The sequence below is a fragment of the Morone saxatilis genome, unplaced genomic scaffold, assembly GCF_004916995.1.
Source record: "Morone saxatilis isolate NCDOM2014 unplaced genomic scaffold, NCSU_SB_2.0 Contig0, whole genome shotgun sequence".
NCBI classification, from domain to species: Eukaryota; Metazoa; Chordata; class Actinopteri; family Moronidae; genus Morone; species Morone saxatilis.
In genome coordinates this window covers 20,478,002-20,501,376 of record NW_023339650.1, presented here as the reverse complement: position 1 = coordinate 20,501,376, position 23,375 = coordinate 20,478,002, and the positions used below count along the sequence as shown (strand labels likewise).

The window sequence follows — 23,375 nt, the reverse complement described above, 5'->3', positions numbered from 1 at the left end:
TTTCTTCTTCCATCAAGTACAGTTTCAGTTTTCTCCTGTTTTCTGACAATGTTGACTTGCCGTGTGCCCTCTCTGGCTTCAGTGTGTGGAGTGTGGCTACTGGGTAGTCCAGGGGTAGCTCCGGAAATATGCCAAATGCAGCTTTTTAGCCCCTCTCCTGTGGCAGCAGATTATATAGAAATGACGTCAGCTAAAATGTGCATAATATGTTACCTTCTCAGCAGGCGCCTTTTCCTTTATATTTTTGCTGAACCTCAATAGTGAGTCTTTCTCGCTCGACTTTCAAATCCAAAATAAGAAAAGTCTCGGAGGAAAATAGAGCCTTTAATAGTGCGTGGAAAGATTTGTTCGCTTTCTCCACCAACGCTTCTGGCTTAGCTCTTAGCATTATAAGGCTCAAACATGTTTTGCAGCCCCAGACTGATTTTTATAAATTTGAAAACATATTTTTTGAGGTTGCTGACTCCTGGGGTAGTCAGTTGCTGCTAACTACCTAGCTAACTAAAGCTTATATATAATGGAGCAGCAAGAAATTCAGCCAGTTCAGTTCTCATTGAAGGACGCACTTTGGAAGAATAAGCCTGACATGACTCATTCAGTATTCAAGGGTCTTAATACACAACAGAGAATAAAATCATAACCCCAGGTATCAAAATCAAATCATATTAAGAGATAAAACTAAAGTTAATCTATTTAACAATTCTTATTCTTAGAAAATCTTTATTCTGGGTATTATTTTCCTGTTTATATTTGTATTTTATAGTACTTGCTGTCTCCTGCAGGTGAGGTATAAAGAAGGTCTGAAGCAGAAGAATCAGAGCAGTTTGTACCATCAGCTGCCAGAGACCACAGAGACAAAGCTGGCCAAAGAGCTGTCTGAGCTGCAGAGCGAGGTACAGAACTGGATCTTAAATATTATTTAATTTGAACCAGGGACAATTTGAAGTGTTGCTGTTCTTCTGTTGTGCTAAGAGTCTGTCATCATCTGTTGATGATCAGAGGACAAAAAGAAATTAAAAGATTATATTTCCATTAACGTCTGTGCTTTGATTCTAAAACCTGAGATTGATCTGGACTCAGGATGATTAATAAGGCAAACAACATATAAATGATTGAACTAACTTATTTAAACTCCTCATGGACAGAAGAGTCATTAGAGGCTGCATTGGAGTGTGTTGCACAAAGTAACTGTGTTCATGTCAATCTGCAGAATAAGTACAGGGAGGCTGGTAAGAAAGAGGTGAACACGAACCTGTACTCCCTCCTGCCCCTCACCATGGAGACGCAGCACGCTAAAGAAGCTGCAGAGCTGCTCAGTGAGGTAAACATGGTGTTTTCTTCTGCTATTATCTGAGGACAGTTTTCCAGTGTAACCCAGAGGTGGGACTCAAGAATATGTTCCTAATTAACCCATCCTAAGCCCCGCCCCTTTTTGTTCTGTGCTGCCAGAATAAATTTACTTTTTATCCAGTTTAAGCCATTTTTACAGTATATTTTTTTAGATCTTGGTGGTTTTTAACTGTATGTTTTAATCATCTGACACCTAGATGTTAAGTTATCAGAAAAACAAGTTGAGCTAGTTGGAATAACAATCACCCATCTTCCTCTGATGTTATTTCCCAGATCAAATACAAGGAAAGCGGAAAGAAGGAGATGTCCAGCTCACTCTTCTCCACCCTGTCCGACACGTCAGAGACCAGCTTCGCCAGAGAGATGACTGACATGCAGAGCGAGGTAAATAAAAAAACCAGAGAGCCAGTGGTCACACAATTTGGGTAAAGATATTTTTAGATTTTAACATAACACCCCATTGTGTTACATGTTCCTTCATTACGTTATAATATATCTCTCATTTAATGATTTGTAGAGAGGGATACTGTTTCTGTATTTGTCTTGTGCACTGATTTAGAACTGTGATAAATCTAGAACTATAAAAATGTGCATTCAAACAAAAAAATGTGAGTAATCATACATTGTTTCTTCACCCTCAAACATTTTGGAGTGAGATTAAATAAACATTCAGGATGTGCCTCAACTGAGAGCCGATGCCTCCTCAAAGTAACTGAAGTGCGGAGAGAGAGAGCTGCTGTAAGAATGCTGTTTGATTAGTTATAAATAATCACTTCCCCATTATCCAATGCTCTCTGATGTTTTTATACCTTAGACACTCATCAGAGGCCAGATTAGCATCAAAGACTGGATCAAAGGGGTATCACAGTCCATTTGTAACGTGCATTGGAGAAGAGTCATTAACAATATCTGACCTGTGACCAGGGAAAGATGGGATATCAGATCTGTACCAGTTTTTCTGCAGCACGAGGGTCTCATAGTGGAGCTGCTCAATATTCAGGTGTAGATTAATAAATTGTGCTTGCTGTTGCAGTTTGTGAACCCCTGCTATGAATGCTATTGTACCCCTTGCTGTTTGTGTTAGTACCTGAGAATCCTGCCTTGTTTATAGGTCATACTCATCTCTTTTGTTTCCATCTTCTCCAGAACAAGTACAAAGAAGACGGAAAGAGAAGCCTCTCTCAGAGTTTTTACTCTCAGCTACCAGAAACAACTGAGACTCAGTTTGCTAAAACTGTCTCCGAGCTACAGAGTGAGGTAAGGAGAATCATTTCATGAAGGAAGTCCTGAAGTATTTTGTTTAAAAATCCTGTAGCACTAGAAAGCAGCATGCTTTGTAACATCTGGGTGCCTTGTAGTTTTAATGCACAGGTAGAAAGAGTTCAGTAAAATATTACAGAAATGTTACCTAAAAATGTCAACATTAGAGTGTCATTCTTATCAAATTTAAAAGCTGATTCCAGGTGAACAAATCCTGAATCAGGTTACGCAGATGATACAGCTCTATATGTCAGTAACTGTGTTTCCATCAACATATTTTGACAAGTTGACTTGATCAGCTGTTTCTGCTCCGTCAGTCTCCTCATGGCTCTCATGGCTCTATGATACAGCCATACAACATACATACATGATCCACACAGCTCTGATGTAACCTTGCTCACATTATTACATAAAACAAACCAAAATGTCATTTACATCCTGTTTTCTGCGTTGGTTTTACGTAATTTATGTTAAATTATGTTAATTACGGCATCTTGTTGCGATCTCTTCTTCTTGGTTTTCCGACTGGAGACTTACTTGCTTACTGCTTATAACAATGAACCAACTGAACCAAGACAAAAGCGACCTATAGATAGTCACATTTTAAAGAAGCTTATGTTACCAAAATCTGCTAACTAGCTAGCTAATATACTTATATTATAATTATAAATATTATAATTATACTACTATAATTGTTAGTGAGCTTGTTGCATCTGATAGCTGATGCAAAATACTAGCTAACTATCTGGCTAATTTACATGAATCCTTGACATTTTGGTGACATCAGGTAGTGGATGGAAACAAGCATTCATTTGCGTTTTCTTCGGCTGACTCAAATTTGCGATACATTTGAATGTAAACACGGCTTCTGTCTCTCTTACATGAGCACTGACTCTCTCCGGGTTTCACAGCTATCTTCAGCTAAATAGGAAAATGACAGATACTGTAGCATCTGGTGCAGAGACTCAGAGACAGCAGGTCTGTGTACATGTGGAGTCCCGATGACCACATAAAAAGCGCTGATGACGTCTGAAGCAGGTAAAGGTTTGAAAAACAATCTGAAGCAATACGTTCAGTTTTGGTTTGCGTTCTGTTTCAGATGAAGTACAAAGAAGCAGGGAAGAAAGGAGTGACGAGCTCTCTGTACTCGACTCTACCTGAGACTCTGGAAACACAGCACGCCAAAGAGGCTTCACAGCTGCAGAGTCAGGTACGCACACACACACACACACCCACAGCTGAACCAACCAAAACAGCCAACATCTGTCCAGCTGTCTTTGTCAGACACTTTATTGAAAATCAGAGAACTATTCAGTCTGCCAATAAAGAAAGTGTTAGTTTGGAAACCTTTAAGAACTTTGCAGCTTTGTTCAGAAAGTAAGGCTTTTGTACAGGCTCATAAAACTATACCTGACCAAACCCTCTCCCTCAACCTCAAACCTGAGCTGGATGGGATCCATATGGGATCCACTGATGAGATATACCACAGTAAACACCAAAAGAAGCACATTTCCTCAGCTGTCCATTTGTTTTATTGTTCTTCCTGCTGTTTTCATCGTATACATGTGTTGATTTAACTGAACCGGATAAAGTGATGGTGGTTTGATCGTGTGCATTACAGCTGAAGTACAAGCAGAGTTCGAAGAAAGACGCCTCCAGTCTGTATCACCTGATGCCGGAAACCATCGACACTCAGTTTGCCAGAGAGCAGATGGAGTTGCTCAGTGAGGTATGACATGTGTCATATGTGTAAAGCTGTTTGTTTTATCCCACAGTCCACAACTTTGGCTTTCATTTAGAGATTTATTTGGTAACGTCTTACTGTCCTCCTTCTGACTGTATCTTGTTTCATCACAAGGTCAAGTACAAAGAAGATGGTAAGAAAGAGATGAGCGTCAACCTGTACTCTCTGCTCCCCGACACCATCGACAGCCAGCATGCTAAAGAGCAGACAGAAATGCAGAGTGAGGTGGGTCCAGGCTGCTGTCTGTGTGCTGAGTATTCACTGTGCGGTCGATTCACACTCAAACAGAATCACCTACAGACCTCATATGATTCAGCACATTCAAGCGGCATATTCACACAAGATAAAGTCTGTAATTTTCTCAGATTTACTAAATAAATCATAGATTATGTTCAGAGATGACAGGGATGTAACAGAACATAGGATAGTGATGACACTTATCTGAAAGATAATAATGTTTTTTCATCATTCCAGATTTCTCTACTGATGGATTTACGTTAGCTCTTTCTGTGACTGGGTTGATGAAGCAGCTAAATTTTCACCCAGCATCCAGCCAAAGCCTCTTTTTCATAATTTTGTGTGCAGCATCAATAATGTGGCATTCAGGCGAAGGAGGATAAAATAGACACTAAATTTACTCAGATCCAGTGGCCTAGTTTAAGATACGTTATAACATCCCAGGGTTGGTTCCAGGTGGGCACCTCCTCACACTTCCTGTCCTTCCCTCTATCAAATAAAGACAAAATGACCAAAAGAAACACTATTTATTGAGATTTTATGGCAAATAGTTTTAGAGTTTAGAGTTAACTGCGTTGGATTGAAACAACAGAACAAAATCCTGACTTCTAACTGAATCTGGTTCCTCTTTGTGTCTTCCAGGCTAAATACAAAGAGGCCAGTAAGAAGCAGACAGCAACGTCTCTGTATCACAGACTGCCTGAAACTCTGGAGACGCAACACGCCAAAGAGGCGTCACAGCTCCAGAGTCAGGTACGCACATGTATCAGGCACTAATGTAGCTAACACAGGAAACTGTGTTTAAACTCTTTTACACAATTTATCTGTAATCCATTATGTGGAGGAGCTAAAACATTCAATCCTTTAACAACATTATCACAGGTTTGTTGTATTATTCTGAGTCAGTGTCTCTGTGTCCCCTGTACGTCCTGTAGATCCTGTATAAAGAGGCTGTTAAGAAGGAGCTGTCATGTCCAGTTTACCACCAGATGCCTGACACTCTGGAGAACCAGTTTGCCCGAGAGCTCACCGACATGCAGAGTCAAGTGAGAGCAAAAAAACCCCTTCACAGTGTGGGAACACTCTTCCGTTACTCCCCTACTGTCTCCCCATGTATTTAACTGTTAGCACTGGTTCCACTTAAAGTCTGTAGGATTTAGTGGCATCTACCGTTGTAGTTGTAGAGTTCTTCCTTCCTAGTGCGAAGAAGAAACAGCTACAGTAGAAACATGGCATGTTTGGAATCTGTAGATAAAAAGGTACGAAAAACACAATGATTACAGTATTCAGCTGATTATACACTGATGAACAACAGACCTTTAATGAGCTTTCAGTCACATCTCATGGCCTTTGTTGGAGAATGGAGTTTGTTCAGTTGTCCTTAAGATGATTCAGTTGCTATCATGGGACATTAGTGACAAACCTAATAACATGAAAGCTCATCAGAGGACACAAGATGTCTGTTCAGCTGCAGCACTGATTTAAAAGTAACCTCAGATCAACCGTTAGACAGCACATTGTTTCTGCAGAAGATGTGAAACTTCCAAAAGTGAAACGATGATTTATTTTAACAAGAGTCATCTGGCACAAACCGGCGTCTCTGGCAGTGATTTATCTTCATGGCAGGAACATCACATTGCTTTCTGTGGCTGCTCCTGGCCTGTTAGCCTCTGTGAGGTTTGAAGGTGTGCGAGGAGAACGTGTGAGGTGACTCTGGAGGATGTGATGGATTTCTGTCGTGATGCGCCGGAGAACAGACTGCTGCTGTGTTTGATTAGTTATGAATGGGTGAATCTATTATGAATGAGTGACTTTTCTTTTCTGTTTTGAGTCCATCTGTTTCTGTGGAGCTCTCAGTTCTTCTCACATGGATAAAAAAAAAGTGGTAGCTATTATTAAACATGTATCAGACTCTGGCATAAACTCCGGTTGCAGTCATTAAAAAAACACTCAAGCTGTTTCGTGCTAATATCATGTTATTACTAATTATGATCTGTATGTTTTTCTGTCTCTGGTTGTAGAACAAGTACAAAGAGAACGGGATGAAGAGCCTCTCTCAGAGCTTCTACTCCCAGCTGCCAGAAACCGCTGAGACTCAGTTTGCTAAAAGTGTTTCTGAGCTGCAGAGCACGGTGAGATAAGAGGATAAAGCCAATAAATCCACGCGTGAATAGATACAGTGCATAAATAAGACAGCTCAGAACGTGAAGATAACCAAGGTTAAAGCTCCATCAGGTAGTTTTGTGTTTTGTTACGTAAGTGTTATTAAAGGAGAATGAGTATAATGAGGCCCATGCTGAGCAAGGCATCTTAAGATCTTTATTGCAATATCAATAAGCAGTAATTAGGAGATTATTGATGGAAAACCTTTAGTTAATGGCCTAGTAGTTGCAGAATATGTTCCTGCAGATTAGGCATTAATACGTGCTTTATAATGACTAATAAAGAGCCAATATGCTACTAATATTCACCTAATAAACAGCTACTTAACGGTGAATTTGTGCAGCTTAATGTAAAGTGTTACTGTATTATTTTTCTTCTCATGTGTTTCTTTTAATTAACTTCAGAGGCCTGAGGAGTTAAAACTGTTCAGTATTTCACAAGAGAGAAGATGAAGGAAATTTAGAAACGTGTATCAGACTTTCTTTTCTCTTCCCGAGCAATCATTGTTTTACAACCTCACTGACAGTATAAATGTTCCTTTTTCCAGAGAAAGTATAAGAAGTCTGGGAGGCAGGAGGCCGGCAGCTGTCTGTATTCTGTGATGCCAGAAACTCTGGACACTCAACACGCGAAGCAGGCCTCACAGATACAGAGCCAGGTACTGATCACACACCTACGCCCACACACACTCTCTTACAGCGAGGGTCGGGAGGGTTACTTTAAAAATATCTAATCCCATGCAATTAGTAATCCCCTGTTGTCAAGTATCACAATATTAAAGTAACATAAAAATCAATATCAGTAACAAGATTTTTACAATGTAACCTCAAAAGCATAAAACATGTGTCCTCTGGTCAGTGTATTTTTAAATATCAGACACGTGACAAACAAACGAACACTGTCGTCCCTGCAGGTGAAGTACAAAGAGGACGTGCAGAAGGAGTTGTCGTCCAGTCTGTTCTCCAGCCTTCCTCAAACTCTCCAGACTGAATTGGCCAAGGAGGTAACGGAGCTTCAGAGCCAGGTGAGGAACACTTAACTTCAGCACTTTAACGCGATATCTCTGGAACACCTCGAGGGACTTACTTCAAATCCACATCCACTTGTACTCAAGGATGAACTGATCAGAATTTGACATGAAACAGTAGGGGAAACACAGGTGATAAACATTAAGGTTGCTTAACTAGTATCATGCTGCTATTGTGCCACAGTTACATTGTTTACTTGCTGTACTGGAACACAGCACTGATAAGTCCCTCTGTAAGAGAGCTGCTACTGGTTGGAGGCTGCTGAAAGAGCTTTAAAAGTATTTAAAAAAGTGTTGAAATCATAGTGAAGCTCTCTCACAGGATAACTAATGAGGTTAAAGCCTTGTTTGTAGTATAAGTACCTGAAGACTTGGTTTCAGTTTTTCCATGACTTTAAACATTCATACATAATATCCCCTTCAGACATGTATTAAGACATATGTACAAATAATCTGATTGAAAAAATAATGTGTGTCTGATTTCCACATTAAAATCCTTAAAAAGTCCAGAGTATGCACATTTTGTTCATTTCTAAAGTTTTCCTGTTGGAAGATGTCTCCTACTTCCCTGTAAAGTCCATCCTCAGTGTCTGTGCACTGGTGGATAAGTTGCGTACTGGATCACTTCCAAACTACTTGTTATGTTACACATCGTGCTCATAAGCTCCACCCCTTAAAAAATCAAACTTTCCACTGTCAGCAGATGAATGTGGAAACATCCTGCTAGAGTCAAATCATCATTCTGTACTGTGAAGCTCAAACATCCGACTGTAGGAACCAAAGGAAATGCTGATTTTTACTGGAGGGGGATTTAAGAATGATCAGAAATTCAGCTAATCTGCTTCATCAGAGTGTGTGAGCGTGTTTTTATCAGATTTCATTGACAGTGACCAAACACCCCATCGAATGTCATCACATTTTGATTCAGTCTCAGCCACAAACCAGTAAAAACATACATAAATCTGTCATGTGAAATATGACAGTACAGTACAGATATTGCAGAAAGAAAATATAACACTCTCAAAACATACCGTCAACATTTCTGAATTTGAGAAAAGGACATTTCTCCCCACATACAAAGCTTTTTCAGTGCTGTTGTCCATGCTGGGCTGGTCAAGCTGTTATAACGCCTCCATATCAGTGCAGGAGGAGGAGGAGGAGGAGGGTGTTCCAAAAATAAGATGTTACTTAGGCGACAATGACAGCTGAACACTAAAATGTTTGAAGCTACAGCTACAGATAGATTCTGCCTCCAAGACAAACTTTATCACTCTGAAATTCATCAAAAGAACTCCTCTCTAGAAATACAGAGTCAACAAACACGCATCAGTGGTACAACTTCAGGAAAAGTGCAAAATTGCCACCTAGAGCAGAACCTGTCCATTGTTTGCATTCACTTTGTGTTCAGTCTCAATGCACCTTTACACAGCTGCTCTGTGTGTGTTCTGTGGTGCTGCAGGAAGACCTGTGTCATGATTTGTGTGTTTGCAGGTGAAATATAAGGAGGGCTGTAAGAAGGATGCGTCCTCGTCGCTCTACCACCTCCTCCCCGAGACAGCGGAGATGTATTTCGCCAAACATATGTCGGAGATCCAGAGCGAGGTGCAGTGGCGCTCCGTTCTGACTTTTATTCTCTCCTTTTTCAGCTTCTCTGTTTACATGTTTTGGCCGTTTTGTCTCCTCTTCAGGTGACGTACAAGAAGGACAAAGAGGATCTGCCCATCACTTTATACTCCATAATGCCTGAAACTCTGCAGACTCAGTTTGTGAAAGAGATGGCGGAGACACACAGCGAGGTGGGAACTCTTTATACTCGTCAACACTGATCAGGAGAATGTAGTTTATAGTCCGCTGATTACCTGGTATTTACGTGGAGACTGGATGGTAACAAAATAAGACACTATCTCTATCTGACCTTCAACGATGTCTTTCATTTATCCCAGTGGGATTCCCACTAGCTTCACAGAGAGTCGCGAGGCCTTCTTGATTTTAAGGGGTGTAAGAAAACTTTAAGAATATACACAGCAGGCCTATATCTCATCCCCCTGCATTAAAAAAAGTACACAGTTATAACAACCAAAGAGCTAACAGAACGTCAGGGAGAGAAAAAAGAAGCCTATTCAGTATGATTGTTTAAAAAAATGAAAACATAATACAGACAGAGAATTGTATAAAAAGTTCTTAAAAACATAATAAAAACTCATCTCAATAATCTGCTCAAAATTCATCGTTTTACACAAACTTTGTGCAGTTACTGAAGTTGTTCTGTCTTTTAAACATTGAATATAATGTGAAATATCCATAAAATATGGAATTTAGTCAGTTGGTAGTCAGGGGGTCCAATTAGGAAAAGGTTGGGAACCACTGATTTATCCCATATTTAAATGTGTCAGGTCAAACAGGGCCTGAAGCTGAAATGCTATTGGTCGACAGCTGATAAATCTGATGATGTCACATAGCGGTTGCTATAGCAACAACCAATAGGATGCCTGACTGATAACGGTGGTCAAAGGAAAGAAGATAGAGGTTTGTTTAGTTGGTAGTGACAGAGTCTCGAGGAGGACTGTTGTGGGTTTGATAGAGTGCACAGGGTTGGTGTGATTGTAGTGGAAGTGGTCATTTACTGTGTGTGTGTGTGTGTGTGTGTGAATGGCAGCTGAAGTACAAGCAGGCTGGGAAGCAGCAGACGGCGTCGTCCCTCTACTCCAAACTGCCTGAAACTCTGGAGACCAAACACGCCAAAGAAGTGACTGAACTACAGAGTGAAGTGAGTGTCTCTCTACCTTTCAGTCTCTCTACCTTTATCTCTTTATTTGTGTCTCTTTCTCTTCATCTGTCAATTCAGTCAAATTCAAATATGCTTTATAGATTTGGAAAAGCAGTTTAAACCAAGAAGACATCAGTTCTTCACACACAGTTTACAATATGTGCAAGACAACAAAATAAATACTGCTCGTACTGGATAAAGTGTTGATTCACACTGTAATTACATGCAAACACTTTGGGTTTTGGTTTTATTTGTTTAGATTTCTGTTTCTGAGGTTTCTGTAATGGAAGAAATTTTACTATCTTAAAATGTATATTCTTAATAAATACATGTTTTATTATTATTGTTTCAATATTATTGTTTTTGTGTGTGATATTCTCAGGTAGCATACCAAGAGTACAAAGGTGTTGGATTCAGAGTCAAGTTAATTGAGTTTTGTGCAGTCCCATAATATACAGATAGTCCCCAACCCCTCCAACATTAGACAGATTAATCATTATATTCTGGATTAATATGCTTTTTTCATATTTTTGTCCATCATTTCCAAAATCTTAGCAACAGAATTTAAAACCTGAACAAATAAAACCGAAACTGTCTGCATGGCTCGACAGATAGATAAAAACTGCTCATTCATTCTGGTTAAACACTAATGAAAACATTCCTATCAATATTATATTCCATTTCTGCCGATAGATCCTCCTCAATGTTCCACACTGGACCTTTAACATCATAAACTGGTTATGGGTGAAACTAAGACTGGTTCTGCTGGAGAAGAATCCCACCCAGCGGTTTTCACTTTGATTCTTTGTTTCCGACAGAAAAAGTACAAAGATGGAGGGAGGAAGGAGATGGCGTCGTCTCTGTACTCTCAGCTCCCTGAAACCTTGGAGACACAGTTCGCTCGAGAGATGACCGAGATACAGAGTCAGGTACAGCTCACATACACACACACACACACACACACACACACACACACTGACCCATTGCTCTTGTTACCACAAACATGTATCTTATTACATTATGACTAGTTTGATTTGAGCTTACATGTTGGTTGACGTTGAGGCTACAGTCAGTGGACATACTCACTTCTTTTACTCTTAAATATTTAAATGTGTTTCTGCTTTTAATTCTTTAAAGTGAAAGAAGCAAGACTACAGTGTGAATAGACTCTTACCTAAGTAAAATAACGTAAGTGTTAGCATCAAAATAGACTTAAAGTACTAAAAATAAAAGTACTTATATTGTCATATTATTGATATTATTGATGCATTAATGTGTTCTTTACTTTTATGTTGCAGCTGGTAAAAGAAGAGCTAATTGCCACTACTTTATATATTAGTTAACAGTTTAACTGGGAACATTGAAATTTATTAAAGGATTTATATTTTGTATTAATAATCTGAATCTGCAAAGTAACTAGTAACTTAAGTTGTCAGATAAATGTAGTGAAGTAAAAAGTGTGTGTAAGATACTCGTGCTGTGGATCAAATCCGAACATTTACAGTAACCATTGTTTTTATGGTTCTTCAGCCTTTGTATGCAGTTGGATCTCTGTGGTTGGTCCTGCTTTCTCTTTACATGAGAAGCACTTGAACTACAAACTCTTAGAGAATAAAAATCAAAATCTTCTGCTCACACCAGCTGAGTTCAAAGCCTTAATGTCCATCACTAAAAGACTCTGAACCACCGTCCATGTTCACCTCAAAGACGGAAAAAAAGGGAAAAGTCGGATAATAAAAGTAGAAAAAGAAATGTTCACAGTGAGAGTTAATCCTGCTTCTGTAACACGCTTGTAGATAAATAAGCTGCAAATACATGTCAGAACACAAGACGTGCACAGTTTGAAGATGTTTTTCTGAGTATGTCTTGTTGTTTGCAGAACAAGTACAAGGAGAGTGGGAAGAAGAGCCAGACGGTCAGCGCTTACTCTCAGCTCTCAGAGACCAACGACATCCAGTTTGCCAAAGCTGTGTCTGAAATACAGAGTGAGGTACAGTGTGTGATTCATTTAACAACTACAGTGTGTTATCAGGATCACTGATTTCTGTTTTGTCTTATTTTCTAGAACAAATATAAAGAAGCAGGGAAGAAAGACGCGTCCAGCTCTCTGTACTCGAAGCTGCCTGAGACTCTGGACACCCTGCACGCCAAAGAGGTTTCACAGCTGCAGAGTCAGGTGCGTACCGATACAGCGTGATGTGTTCAGGTCCTGTATTATATGAACAGTACTTCCTTTCCACTGGACTTGCAACCAGGAACCAGTGGGTGTCTGTGTCCAACAACCTCCTTCCTGACTTTAAACCCTCATTTGGTGTCTGGTTCATCCAGAAGTAACTTAAATATATATCTAACTTTGGATATTTGTACAGTTTTCTTTTTGTTTACTATATCTAGCAGCAATTTCAACTTGAAACCTGGTCAGAAAGTCAGTTTTCTCTCCGTTCTGTTCCGTCTTTGTGCAGGTGAAATATAAGCAGGACGGCAGGAAGGAGGTGAGCAGTTCTCTCTACCACCAGCTGCCCGAAACCACCGAGACACAGCTGGCCAAAGAGCTGAGAGACCTTTACAGCGAGGTGAGGAACACGTTACAGAGCGTCACTGCTGAGTGCCCGTGTGGTCCGTTCGGTAAAGTGAGAGCTCTGTGTTGCTCTTTGGTAGGTGAAGTATAAAGAAGAGGGGAAGAAGGAGATCAGTAAGAACTTGTACTCACTCCTCCCTGAGACGGCGGAGATCCACTTTGCCAAGCACATGTCGGAGATACAGAGTGAGGTGAGGACCCTGAACGCCTCATACAGTTATTATGATTGATTATTATTGAAGTGTTTGTTTTTATAATGAATGCAGCCAGATATGGATAAACAACCATCAAAAATAATTGTGTAATTTATATTTTTATATAAGCAAACAAATTTATTTTTACATTAGAGTTAGATATTACGAATTCCTATAGTGTAAACTTAAAAGAAGCACATAAGTCTGTTATTATGGGTACTTGGATTGGGTGGATTTCACACCAGAACTGTTTTCACCTTTTTTTTTCCCTTTTTTTATTTTTTGAATCAAGACAAAGTACAAGAAGGACAACGAGGATCTGCCCAACACTTTGTACTCCCTGCTGCCTGAAACTCTGCAGACTCAGTTTGTGAAAGAGATGGCTGAGACACACAGCGAGGTGAGAAACACTCACTCTGCGTGTCAGTTAAAGATTTTAGTGTGTGTTTGCCTGAAATAGCCAGCTTGTGTGTTGGGTTTTATTTTTTTATCTCCAACATTACCGATTAATAATTAATCAAAAGATTCAGCGCTGAACTTCTGAATCTAACTCACAGCATGTGGCTCCGACACAGACATTTGCTGTGTTGTGCTTCTCTTTAGGCTCTCTGCTTTGTTACTCATGCATCTAAAATATAACTTTATCCAGTCATTTCATAGTATTTTAAATTGTTAACAACTGTTTAACAAGGTGCCTGCAAGTCAAGAAAGTCTTATTAGTATTATTAGATATTTTGCTGTATTTGTTATACATTACATTTTGTTTGGCAGGCCTGACATCTTAGCACTCTAGCCTAAATTATCATACCAGTCACATTGTCACCATCAACTTCTGGTGCTTGTTTCAGTCTCAAGCCGCAAGTTTTAATCATAAACAAGTTGCTGAGATTGACACTGTTGGCCGCCTCAGCTTGGACAGTTTTTTCTGTTTTATTTTGGCCTTTTCAACTCCATCTTGTCTTTTTTAATATACTCACATCTTCTACCAAGTCCCCTCGCTTGCAACCTCCTGGGCTTCTGCGAGTGGAGCTGCTTCATCTGTTTTATAAAATGATTGTTTACCGACCCTCTCAATGGCCCACCGGAAATCTTCCTGTTCCTCTGAATCAGCCACTAACGGGCCTGCAGTTTATTGTCATCAGCAAACGAGTTTATATTCAGTTAAACTATCAACTTAAATACCTAGAAAATACACTGAATAGACGCAATCATGTGAAACCTTCCTGCATTCTGTCTTAATAACCCTGATTACACAGCAAACAGTAAATGTTTAAATTCTGTTTCTATTCATTTTAAAACAGAAAGGGAAACTAGCTCACAGTAAAAAGCGACTGTGTACTTGAAGCAGAATGAAGAATGTGTCCCTTGGTGCTCCAAAAAAAAAACCAGCTGAAACAAGACGAGGATGCTGACAACACAAGACAAAAGATTCCTGTTGTGTTGCTCATGTCTTTGCAGCGAGGTGTGTGGGACTGTACGCTCTGTCACTGTGCAGTTACTGATCTAATGTTGTCGTTCCAGAGTAAATACAAGGAGGCAGGGAAGAAGGAGCTGGTTAGCTGTCTGTATTCTCTGCTGCCGGAGACCAAAGACACCCAACATGCAAAGGAGCAATCTCAGCTGTACAGTGAGGTACAAAGCAACCCTCAGCCCACAAACACTGGCATTTTTAATTAGTGTTTTATAACATACTCATATAATTCATTTTCTCATTTTACAGCGTGAACACGTTATGCAGTTAGAACCAGAGTTTGTGCAGCTAATGAGAAAATCATTTGACATAAAAGCAGATGGAGAGGAAGCAATGGTGCTTATGGGAAATGTGGTGCCAATTACAGTTAACACTAAGCCTCTGGCGTGAGATCGAGGTCGACATCATTTTGATCCCGTTTTGTAATGTTAATTACACCAAACTGTCTAATTATGGATGCATCAGACAGACTTTCCCCCCCAGTGCAGATTCAGATACCACATTTTTTTACCCCCACATTTAAAATCTGTAAACCTGTGTGGAACCGATGGACATTGATCTTTATTCATACACCAATATATTATATTATATATATATAACATATTGTTGTGATATTACATATATTGTGTTGTTACAAAGCCTCATAATGACACACCTTTCACAGAAAGTGACCTGAGAGTTCAGTTTTTGGCACAAATACTATTTCCAGGGATCTCTAAACATAATTCAAATGATATTGATATAGCTCTTTATATTTATACTAGCACTTCTAGAACTGATGAGGCAACAAAGTCAGATTGTGGTCGTACTGCTTCCTGAAAAGAATGCGGTAATACGTTTGGTGATTTTAATATGTTGCACAGTAAAAAGTTTTGTTTTGCAGAAAGCATACAAAGAGGAGAGTAAGAAGGAAGCCGGCTGCAGTCTGTACGCCCAGATGCCCCAAACCATCGAGACGGTCTTTGCTAAAGAGCTGACCAAGACGCAGAGCGACGTGAGTCTAACTAATTCAGTGTGATGTCATCAGACAAATGCAAAACAACCTTCTCTAATAGCTTTAAACTGTGCCTTTTAATGCAAGAACTACCAAATAAGGGATTAATTTGTCTATAACTGTAAGCATTGTCACATCTTAACGTAGATATTTAAAGCTGTCTGATCAGATTTCCTTTGTCCGCAAAGTATCTCAGAGCAGATCAGCCGTCATTCATGTCGTTGCAAAAAATGAATGACAGTAAAGTGAAGCCTTTATATTATAATCCAATAATGTAATTATAATAATCCACCCTAAAACAAAAAGAGGAGAGCTCAGAGGAGAGCAGGAGAGAGGAGGAGGGGAGACAGTGGCTCAGATTTTTAATTAAAGAGCAAATAGGAAGCATTTAATCAGCAACATCCCAAGACGCTCTAAGTTTCACACACACACACACACACACATACACGGAGGGAGTGTGTGTGTGTGTTAGTGTGCTGGTATCATTTTGTCTGCTGAGGCATGAACACAGAGAGCAGCTGTGCTCTACTGCCTGAGGACACAGACACTGTCCTACTGCCTACCGGACACACACACACACAGCAGTGGCAGGTTGAAGCTCATAAACTGGGACAGACACATAAACTGACACGTCTGAAAACCCCACAGATATAAATCAGCTTTATAATGCTTGTGACAGATGAAGTGGGTCGACCTGGAGCCCCGAACGATGGAGGATCTGGACTTCTGTGACTAAATGAACTGTAAAGCAAAGAAAGTGAATCCTGTATGGATCAGGTCTTTGGATGAATACTGCTACACAGGAGGCTGTTTTAGAACAAACAAACAGTAAAACTCCTTCCATCTTTATTCCACCCCGAAAAAGAAAAGAAGAAAATTGCATTTATTCTTTTAATTTGCATTTACCAAGATAGTATGCAAATAACATATACGCCTCGATTGTTCATGCTCTTTAAGATAATAATAAATTGAATTATGGAAAATAATACAATAGCAAATAAGTGCAAATGAATAAAAAGAAGAAGAAGAAATAAGAGGAGAGAGGAGGAGAGAAATAATAAAATACAAATAGAAGTTGAAAAATTACAAATTAAAGTGCACATTAAAAAAAACTATGGTGTTTAAATTAAACATACAGGTGTAATTTACAAGAATATATTTTCCAGTATCTTCATTAATTTGTCCTGTTAAGGCTTTTTCACACCAGGGACGAATAAATAACTTGAAAATTCAAAATACTCGCCTCTGAATATGGCGCATCAAAACTATTCATACTGGCAGCGATGTGAATATGTGATAATATTACTAAGGACAGTCTTTAGTTTCTTCTTTAAATTTATGCTCAGAGTACATTTTGCTAAACTTTATCAACCTTTCACCACCACTGAGCAGACAATATGATAATGATTTGCCTCAGATGACCCACTTGGTCTCCAGCAGCTGGAGGAATGTGTGTAATGAGTCTCCTGAACATAACATTTATTTCATTATTTATAAAAACAGGAGTACGAGAAATGTGCTCAAGCTGAGCTTTAGACCTGCTTCTGTTGAGAGGCTTTAACCTCCAGGTTGTTATCAGGCAGCTGTTTCACAGTTTGCCTTGTTTAATGACATTCCTGCAGGTATTTTAGGGCAGTTTGAATCAGTGTGACACAAATGGGACCAAATTGCAGCTCTACTGTTTTAAATATTGCAAGAGATGATGATCTGATCACAGTGCTCACACCACGACTCTGAATAAATGAAAAGTGTTGCTGTAAGATTTGTTTTTTTACCTTGAAGCAGCTGCAGAAGTGTTCAGATTACACCATACAGCTAATGAAGCTGCAGTCTGATAAACAGCATTTAAGTGTTCAGAGATGAGGGTTATTGTCTGCTGTCAGTCGGCCCAGAAGGCAGCAAATCAAAGCTCGGGGTAAAGTGGGGCACTGGCCTGACGCTTTCTGGTTTCATGTCTGTTGACCGAGCAATGTGAAGCTAACTGGAGCGGATAACTACCTCGACAACAGCAGCCCAGACTGTCTCAGTGTCTGCGAAACACGGTTACAATAAACCTGATCTCAGACCCACAGGCTGAGGACGTGCAGGCCAAATATTATGTGATGTCTTTGTTACCAAACAGGTTATTTTTATTATTATTATCTGTGTGGTTCCAGTGATGGACACTAATATCTTTAACCACCAAGCCTCTAAATTTGTAAATTTTTAGTGGCCCGAATGTAAACTTATGTAAAAAGAAGTTGAGGAAACTGGCCAGGAACTCCTGATATTTGTCATATTCTAGGCAATTCAACTCCTGCCTCCATTCACACCTAAACCGTCATTGCCATACTTAGATTAGATTAGATAAGATTAGGTTAGATTATACTTTATTCATCCCACAACGGGGAAATTCACTCGTCACAGCAGCAAGTAAGTAATTGGAGTGAAAAAAATAAATACAGATAAAGACAGAAATATAAAAGCTATGGTGAAGTAAGTGGTGGTAATGTTTGAAAAACAGAAAACTACAACATCTGATCATAGGCACGGGTGGTGCTAGAAGATCTGACAGCAGCAGGGATGAAAGAGCTGACGGACCTGCTCAAGGGGACCACTGTGTCATGATAGTGGGTGGAGAGGTGTTGTACGCATGGATGGATTCAGCTTCCCTAACATCGCTCTTCTCACCCACAGCTCCTGGACAGAGCATCGCTCCAATCCTAATCAGTATTATCATAACTTCTTAGCAATAGAAGCGATATTGGGTAGACTGTGCGTTGAATGGAATTTTGTATGTTTGTGTACATATGTGTATAGGCAGCTGGCTCACAGTATGTGTGAATAAATTCAGTCCAATATAGAATTTCACCCATATATAAGTAAGCCAGCATGGAGGGTCATTTAACATGGAATAATTAAGGCGTGGCCTCACAAGAATGCACTTTTTCTCCTAAAAGTTAGCTTTAGTTTAATGCCTCAATTTGCAATAATTAAATATATTCAAACTTATAATCAGCAATAAAATACCATATCTTAATTTAACAGTAAAGCCAGCCAGGGAGTTTCAATGTGATAAAATCATGTGAATAAATGATTTTATTTCTCCCAACTCTGAGCTCGACATCATTCCCAGAACAGTAGGCACTTAACAATTACACACAACCTTCAGTTTTATTCCTTTATATATTACTGAAGATTCATGACGAGAGGATTATGTTTATATAATACTTTATTATACTTGAGTTATATTGAAAAATTATTATTAACATTTTCATTCCTAAAAAAACAACTGGCAAATGATCATACAGCAAATGAGTGATCTAAAAGAGAACCATGTTTTTATCGCAATATTCAGTATTTTCCTGTTCTGAAATGTAAGGTAATCATCTTTTTATCTATTCACACCGTAAGCTTTAAAGCTCCCATACAAATACCGATTTATTAAAAGCAATTATTCTTACACATTACCACCCTCTCAATCAGAGAATTGCAATGAATTGAATGACGATGTGCCTGAAATGGATTTAACTCGTGTAAATGTTATTCATTTTGATAAGAGCAGTTATGTTCAGAACAAAGATGCTTTAATATTTTAACAATGATGAAGGCCCCCACCAAACCGAAACATTATCAGCCTTAATTTATTAAATTCAGAAAGCAAACCAACAATTGATCTTCAATCATAAAATAGCCCAACACAGAAAAGCAGCAAAAAGGTTGTTTTTTTCCCAAGGCCTGGTTTTTTAACTTCCTCGAGTTTAATTTCATTTTTCTGCGCACGGGCTGTGAAATTCCCCTCATTTTTCTTCTACAGTTTGGAAGCTGCTCGTCTTTAATTTTTTTAAGGCCAACGAGTGAGCCCAAGGTATATATTCACAATCAAACTATGTTTAATATTACCACCACCAGGCAAGAATAAAAAAGTCATCGAATTATTCTTCCCTCAATCCATCAAACACTTCCATAAAATTTTCTTTTTTTATAATTTTTAACTGCCTTCTTCTATCTAGCCCTCCTTTTCCTCCCCTCCCTTATCCTTTTTTCATTCCATTTTTCCTACTGGCCTACTGTTATACACCATCTCGTTTTCATACTACTTCTTCCCTCTCTTCTCTTTAAAATTATATAAATGATAAAATCTAATAAAAAAAAACACAAAAACACAACAAACAAAAATAATAATAAAAAATAAAAAACAAAATAAAAAAATAACAGATAACTGCAAGCCGTTATTTAATCTATTCTACCGAGAGACGTTCTTATCATCGAAAGAAGGGGAAAAGTCCCAGCATCCCCCCAAAACATGAAAACCCTGGCCGGAAGGTAATGGAGCCACAGCCATGAAAGGTCAAACAAGAAACCCAGCAGCGATGATACAAATACACCCACGCCATTATTTTGTAAAATTGTTTACAACCCTCAAGTGAAAATATTACCAAAAAAAAAAAAACAAGCCTTAATGCTTCTAAACAACATCATTAATTTTGCTAACTGCGGTATTGTCTTGTGGGGAGCGAAACCACACAGAAAGCGAAAGATAAAACACCAAAGCCTTCTGTGGAGGAGTTCCAAAGTGGTTTTCATCAGCAACAAAAGAAATGACAAAATAATATTTTTTTGGTGAACCGCAAAATGAATTCCCAGCAAAGAGTTTTTGCAATTTTACCAAAAGAGCATCAGGCAAAAGAAAAGCAATGTTAATCACCATCTTAACTAAGCTAAGTTCATACCCTTAGTTTTAATCAACGAAAGATTTTTTAAAGTAGGTTCCTAGTTGGAGGACTGAAAGCTGCCTAGACAAGCCAAATGAAATAAGACCAATACGATAATTTCTCCAATAAATGCAACCAAATTAATTATTTTTAAAATAAAGTTGGCCAAATAAATACTTTATTTTATAAACGATATTTTTATAAAATACTCTTCTGCATTTTATTATAACTTTTGCAATCAATTTCCTAAATAAATGAATAACACAAACAGCAAATAAATCGAAACAGAAATATATACTAATTAACACTTTTATCAATATTCACAAGAGGGAAAAACGAAGGGTCCCTCTTCTATGGTGTCCCGCATGGTTGCAAAAAAACGCCAATGTTTTTTTGCCTTATACCAACAAAAGAACGGACAGCTCGCCATTTTCTTTGTGCCACAAATCAACGAACCATTATTAAAGCTCCCATGGCAACTGTTTATTAAAGAAATCGAAAACCAATCACTACAACACCCAGGGTCTTTTTTAGTTGCTTAACATTTAAATTTTTTAACAAAATTAATCTTTTGGTGCATTTAATGGGCATTAATTTTTTTTTTTTTGAAATCTTTTTTTTGCAAGGTATTGTCCCCCTCCATATTAAAAAGAAACTGTTTCCCAACATCCGATTTTTGTTTGCCACGGCTCTTTTTTCATTTACAGATTGTTAAACAAAGCCTTATTAAAACCAAAAAAAGGGGAAACTGTTATTTTAAGCATTCTTTTTTACCGGAAATCTTTTGGTCTTTTTAAAAATTGAAATATTTAAAAAAAATGGTTTTTGAACCCTTCTTAGGCGCCCTGGTAGACCCTCACCTGGGTAAAAAGCTGGGAATGCCAGCTGTACAAAGCTTAGTTCCTTTTCCCTGCAGCAAGCCCTGGGTTTTTCGAACTCCCAACCTCATGGCCCTTATCTTTCTGTGGTTTTTTTTTTTCAAATCCCATCATCTTCTCTCATCTTTCTATCATCGTCTCCTCTCCACCTTCTTAACAGCTGTCACTTATTTCGGAATTCGAAGGCAACTGAAAAAAGTCCAAAAATTAATCATTTATTTTATTGGCTAAATCCCTTTGCATGAAAGCAGGGCTCGAGGCCTTAACCGTTACTTCGGATGAACTGTGGTTCCATCCCAGAGAAAGGTCCCTGACCTTAAAAAGGAAACCAGGGAAAGGACTAACAAGATTCAAATACCACCAGCTTCCTGATGAGTTTGTTATTGGCTTTTAATTGACATTTTAAAGAACTATTCAACCACGAGAGAGAAATTAGAGCAAACTTTTAAAGGCTTTTTTTTTATCAACAACTACCTGAACGGCTCTTTGTTCTTATTTTCTTTGTCCCCTGAAACGAAGGGAGGTGCGAATTAAATATAATTGCACTGTTTTAATTAATTTATGAAAGTAGATGTTTGCTTTTTTTTTTTTTGTCAAAAAAGAAAAAGCCATCTGCTGTTTTTATTTTTTTTCCAGTTTCGCTTAACAGAAAAGGCAAAGAAGACTATCAAACCACTTACACCGCACTCCGGCAGAAACAGGCCCCTGAAACATCGCACGCCACCCAACGCTTGCTAAAACTGGCCAGCGAACGTGAAAAAAAGTCTGTGTGAAAAAGAAAACCCACTACGCGCATTTCCAACATCTTTTTTCCTGAGGCGAGTCCATTCACCAGCTTTTGTTTCTCTGAGTTGGAAGCCCAACTGATAATTATAGAAAAACGTTTTCTGCTTGTTTTTAACACTGAAAACTAATGTAAAAGTTTGTTCCTGCAAAGATAATGTGGTGGGTGTTGGGTGTGTGGTGTGTTTGTGTGGTGTGTGTGATGGGAGTAAGAAAAAAAAAGAGAAAGTTCAAAACATCCTACACAAAGAACGAGTATCATCTTCTTTCTTCAAATTTTTCAAGATGCCCCAGCATGTTGTTTTGATCCACTTTTGTTTTGTTTTTGTTCATTTCTTCAAATGAATTTGGTTGAAGAAGATTGGCCCTAACATATGTTTTTTGTACAGTGTGTTTGATTTGGTGGTGTTTGTTAACATTACATGATCGTTTTGAATTCCTGCAAGGTGCCCCATATAACGGACAAACAACGCAAGCTTTCATCTTTACAGTGAACGGCGTTGGGTTTTTGGCCAGAAAAAAAAAACCCGACATTCCCAGACACGCAAAGATTGTATTTCATTTTTTCAAAACTTTGGCCCAGCCGGTAACAACACCAACAACACAAAACACCAAAACAACAACAAAAGCTGTTTATTTCCTTACCGAACATAGACAATTGGGGCAAGATTGAAATAGAGAAAGCAATCTATCCGTACAGAAAAGAACTCATATATTTACCTTTTTATTGTCTTCTTTCTTCCCTAGCCAGGTTTGAAAGTTATAAGGAGAAGTTTTTTCGAACGGCAACTTTAAAAAGGGCCAAGAGGCCCGATTACAACACCCGCTGGAACTAGTGTTCATCCTTCAAACACAACACCAAAGCATATGCACGCTGCATTCTGGCCAGATCAAAGAATGGGTCAAATCTCATACGAGGCATCACATGATTCTCTGCAACAATTAATAAGTCATGAAAAATCAGTGGTAAATTCAAGTCATATTTAATCCAATATTTTGACTCTAATTGCTACAATTTCGCCGTATTTAAAACCCAAATTACCCCTTAACTTAAATCAGCCAACACTACGAGCCAACCAGCTTTGGCAAGTAATGTTTTTTGACTTTGTTATGGTTTGGAAACCTTGGACTTGTGTTGTCAGGTGTCAACTTGATATTTATTTGTTCCGAACCGGGTCGGAAGAAGACTACCATTTAATAACTAAAATATAGCAATATCGTGTTTTTCCGCACAG

General features: G+C 38.7%; 1 protein-coding gene across 1 annotated transcript in view; it reads left to right on the top strand.

Annotated features, from left to right (window-relative positions):
• LOC118334788 (nebulin-like) overlaps nucleotides 1–23,375 on the top strand; it is a gene marked incomplete in the record, with an annotated part of 49,029 nt that overhangs the window by 19,329 nt on the left and 6,325 nt on the right. The window contains 23 exon segments of the mRNA XM_035670889.1: nucleotides 783–893; nucleotides 1,211–1,321; nucleotides 1,624–1,734; nucleotides 2,497–2,607; nucleotides 3,710–3,820; nucleotides 4,232–4,339; nucleotides 4,469–4,579; nucleotides 5,234–5,344; nucleotides 5,527–5,637; nucleotides 6,613–6,723; nucleotides 7,302–7,412; nucleotides 7,668–7,778; nucleotides 9,273–9,383; nucleotides 9,470–9,577; nucleotides 10,438–10,548; nucleotides 11,367–11,477; nucleotides 12,428–12,538; nucleotides 12,614–12,724; nucleotides 13,011–13,121; nucleotides 13,207–13,317; nucleotides 13,613–13,720; nucleotides 14,842–14,952; nucleotides 15,675–15,785. Coding sequence (XP_035526782.1) covers nucleotides 783–893; nucleotides 1,211–1,321; nucleotides 1,624–1,734; nucleotides 2,497–2,607; nucleotides 3,710–3,820; nucleotides 4,232–4,339; nucleotides 4,469–4,579; nucleotides 5,234–5,344; nucleotides 5,527–5,637; nucleotides 6,613–6,723; nucleotides 7,302–7,412; nucleotides 7,668–7,778; nucleotides 9,273–9,383; nucleotides 9,470–9,577; nucleotides 10,438–10,548; nucleotides 11,367–11,477; nucleotides 12,428–12,538; nucleotides 12,614–12,724; nucleotides 13,011–13,121; nucleotides 13,207–13,317; nucleotides 13,613–13,720; nucleotides 14,842–14,952; nucleotides 15,675–15,785 — 2,544 coding nt within the window.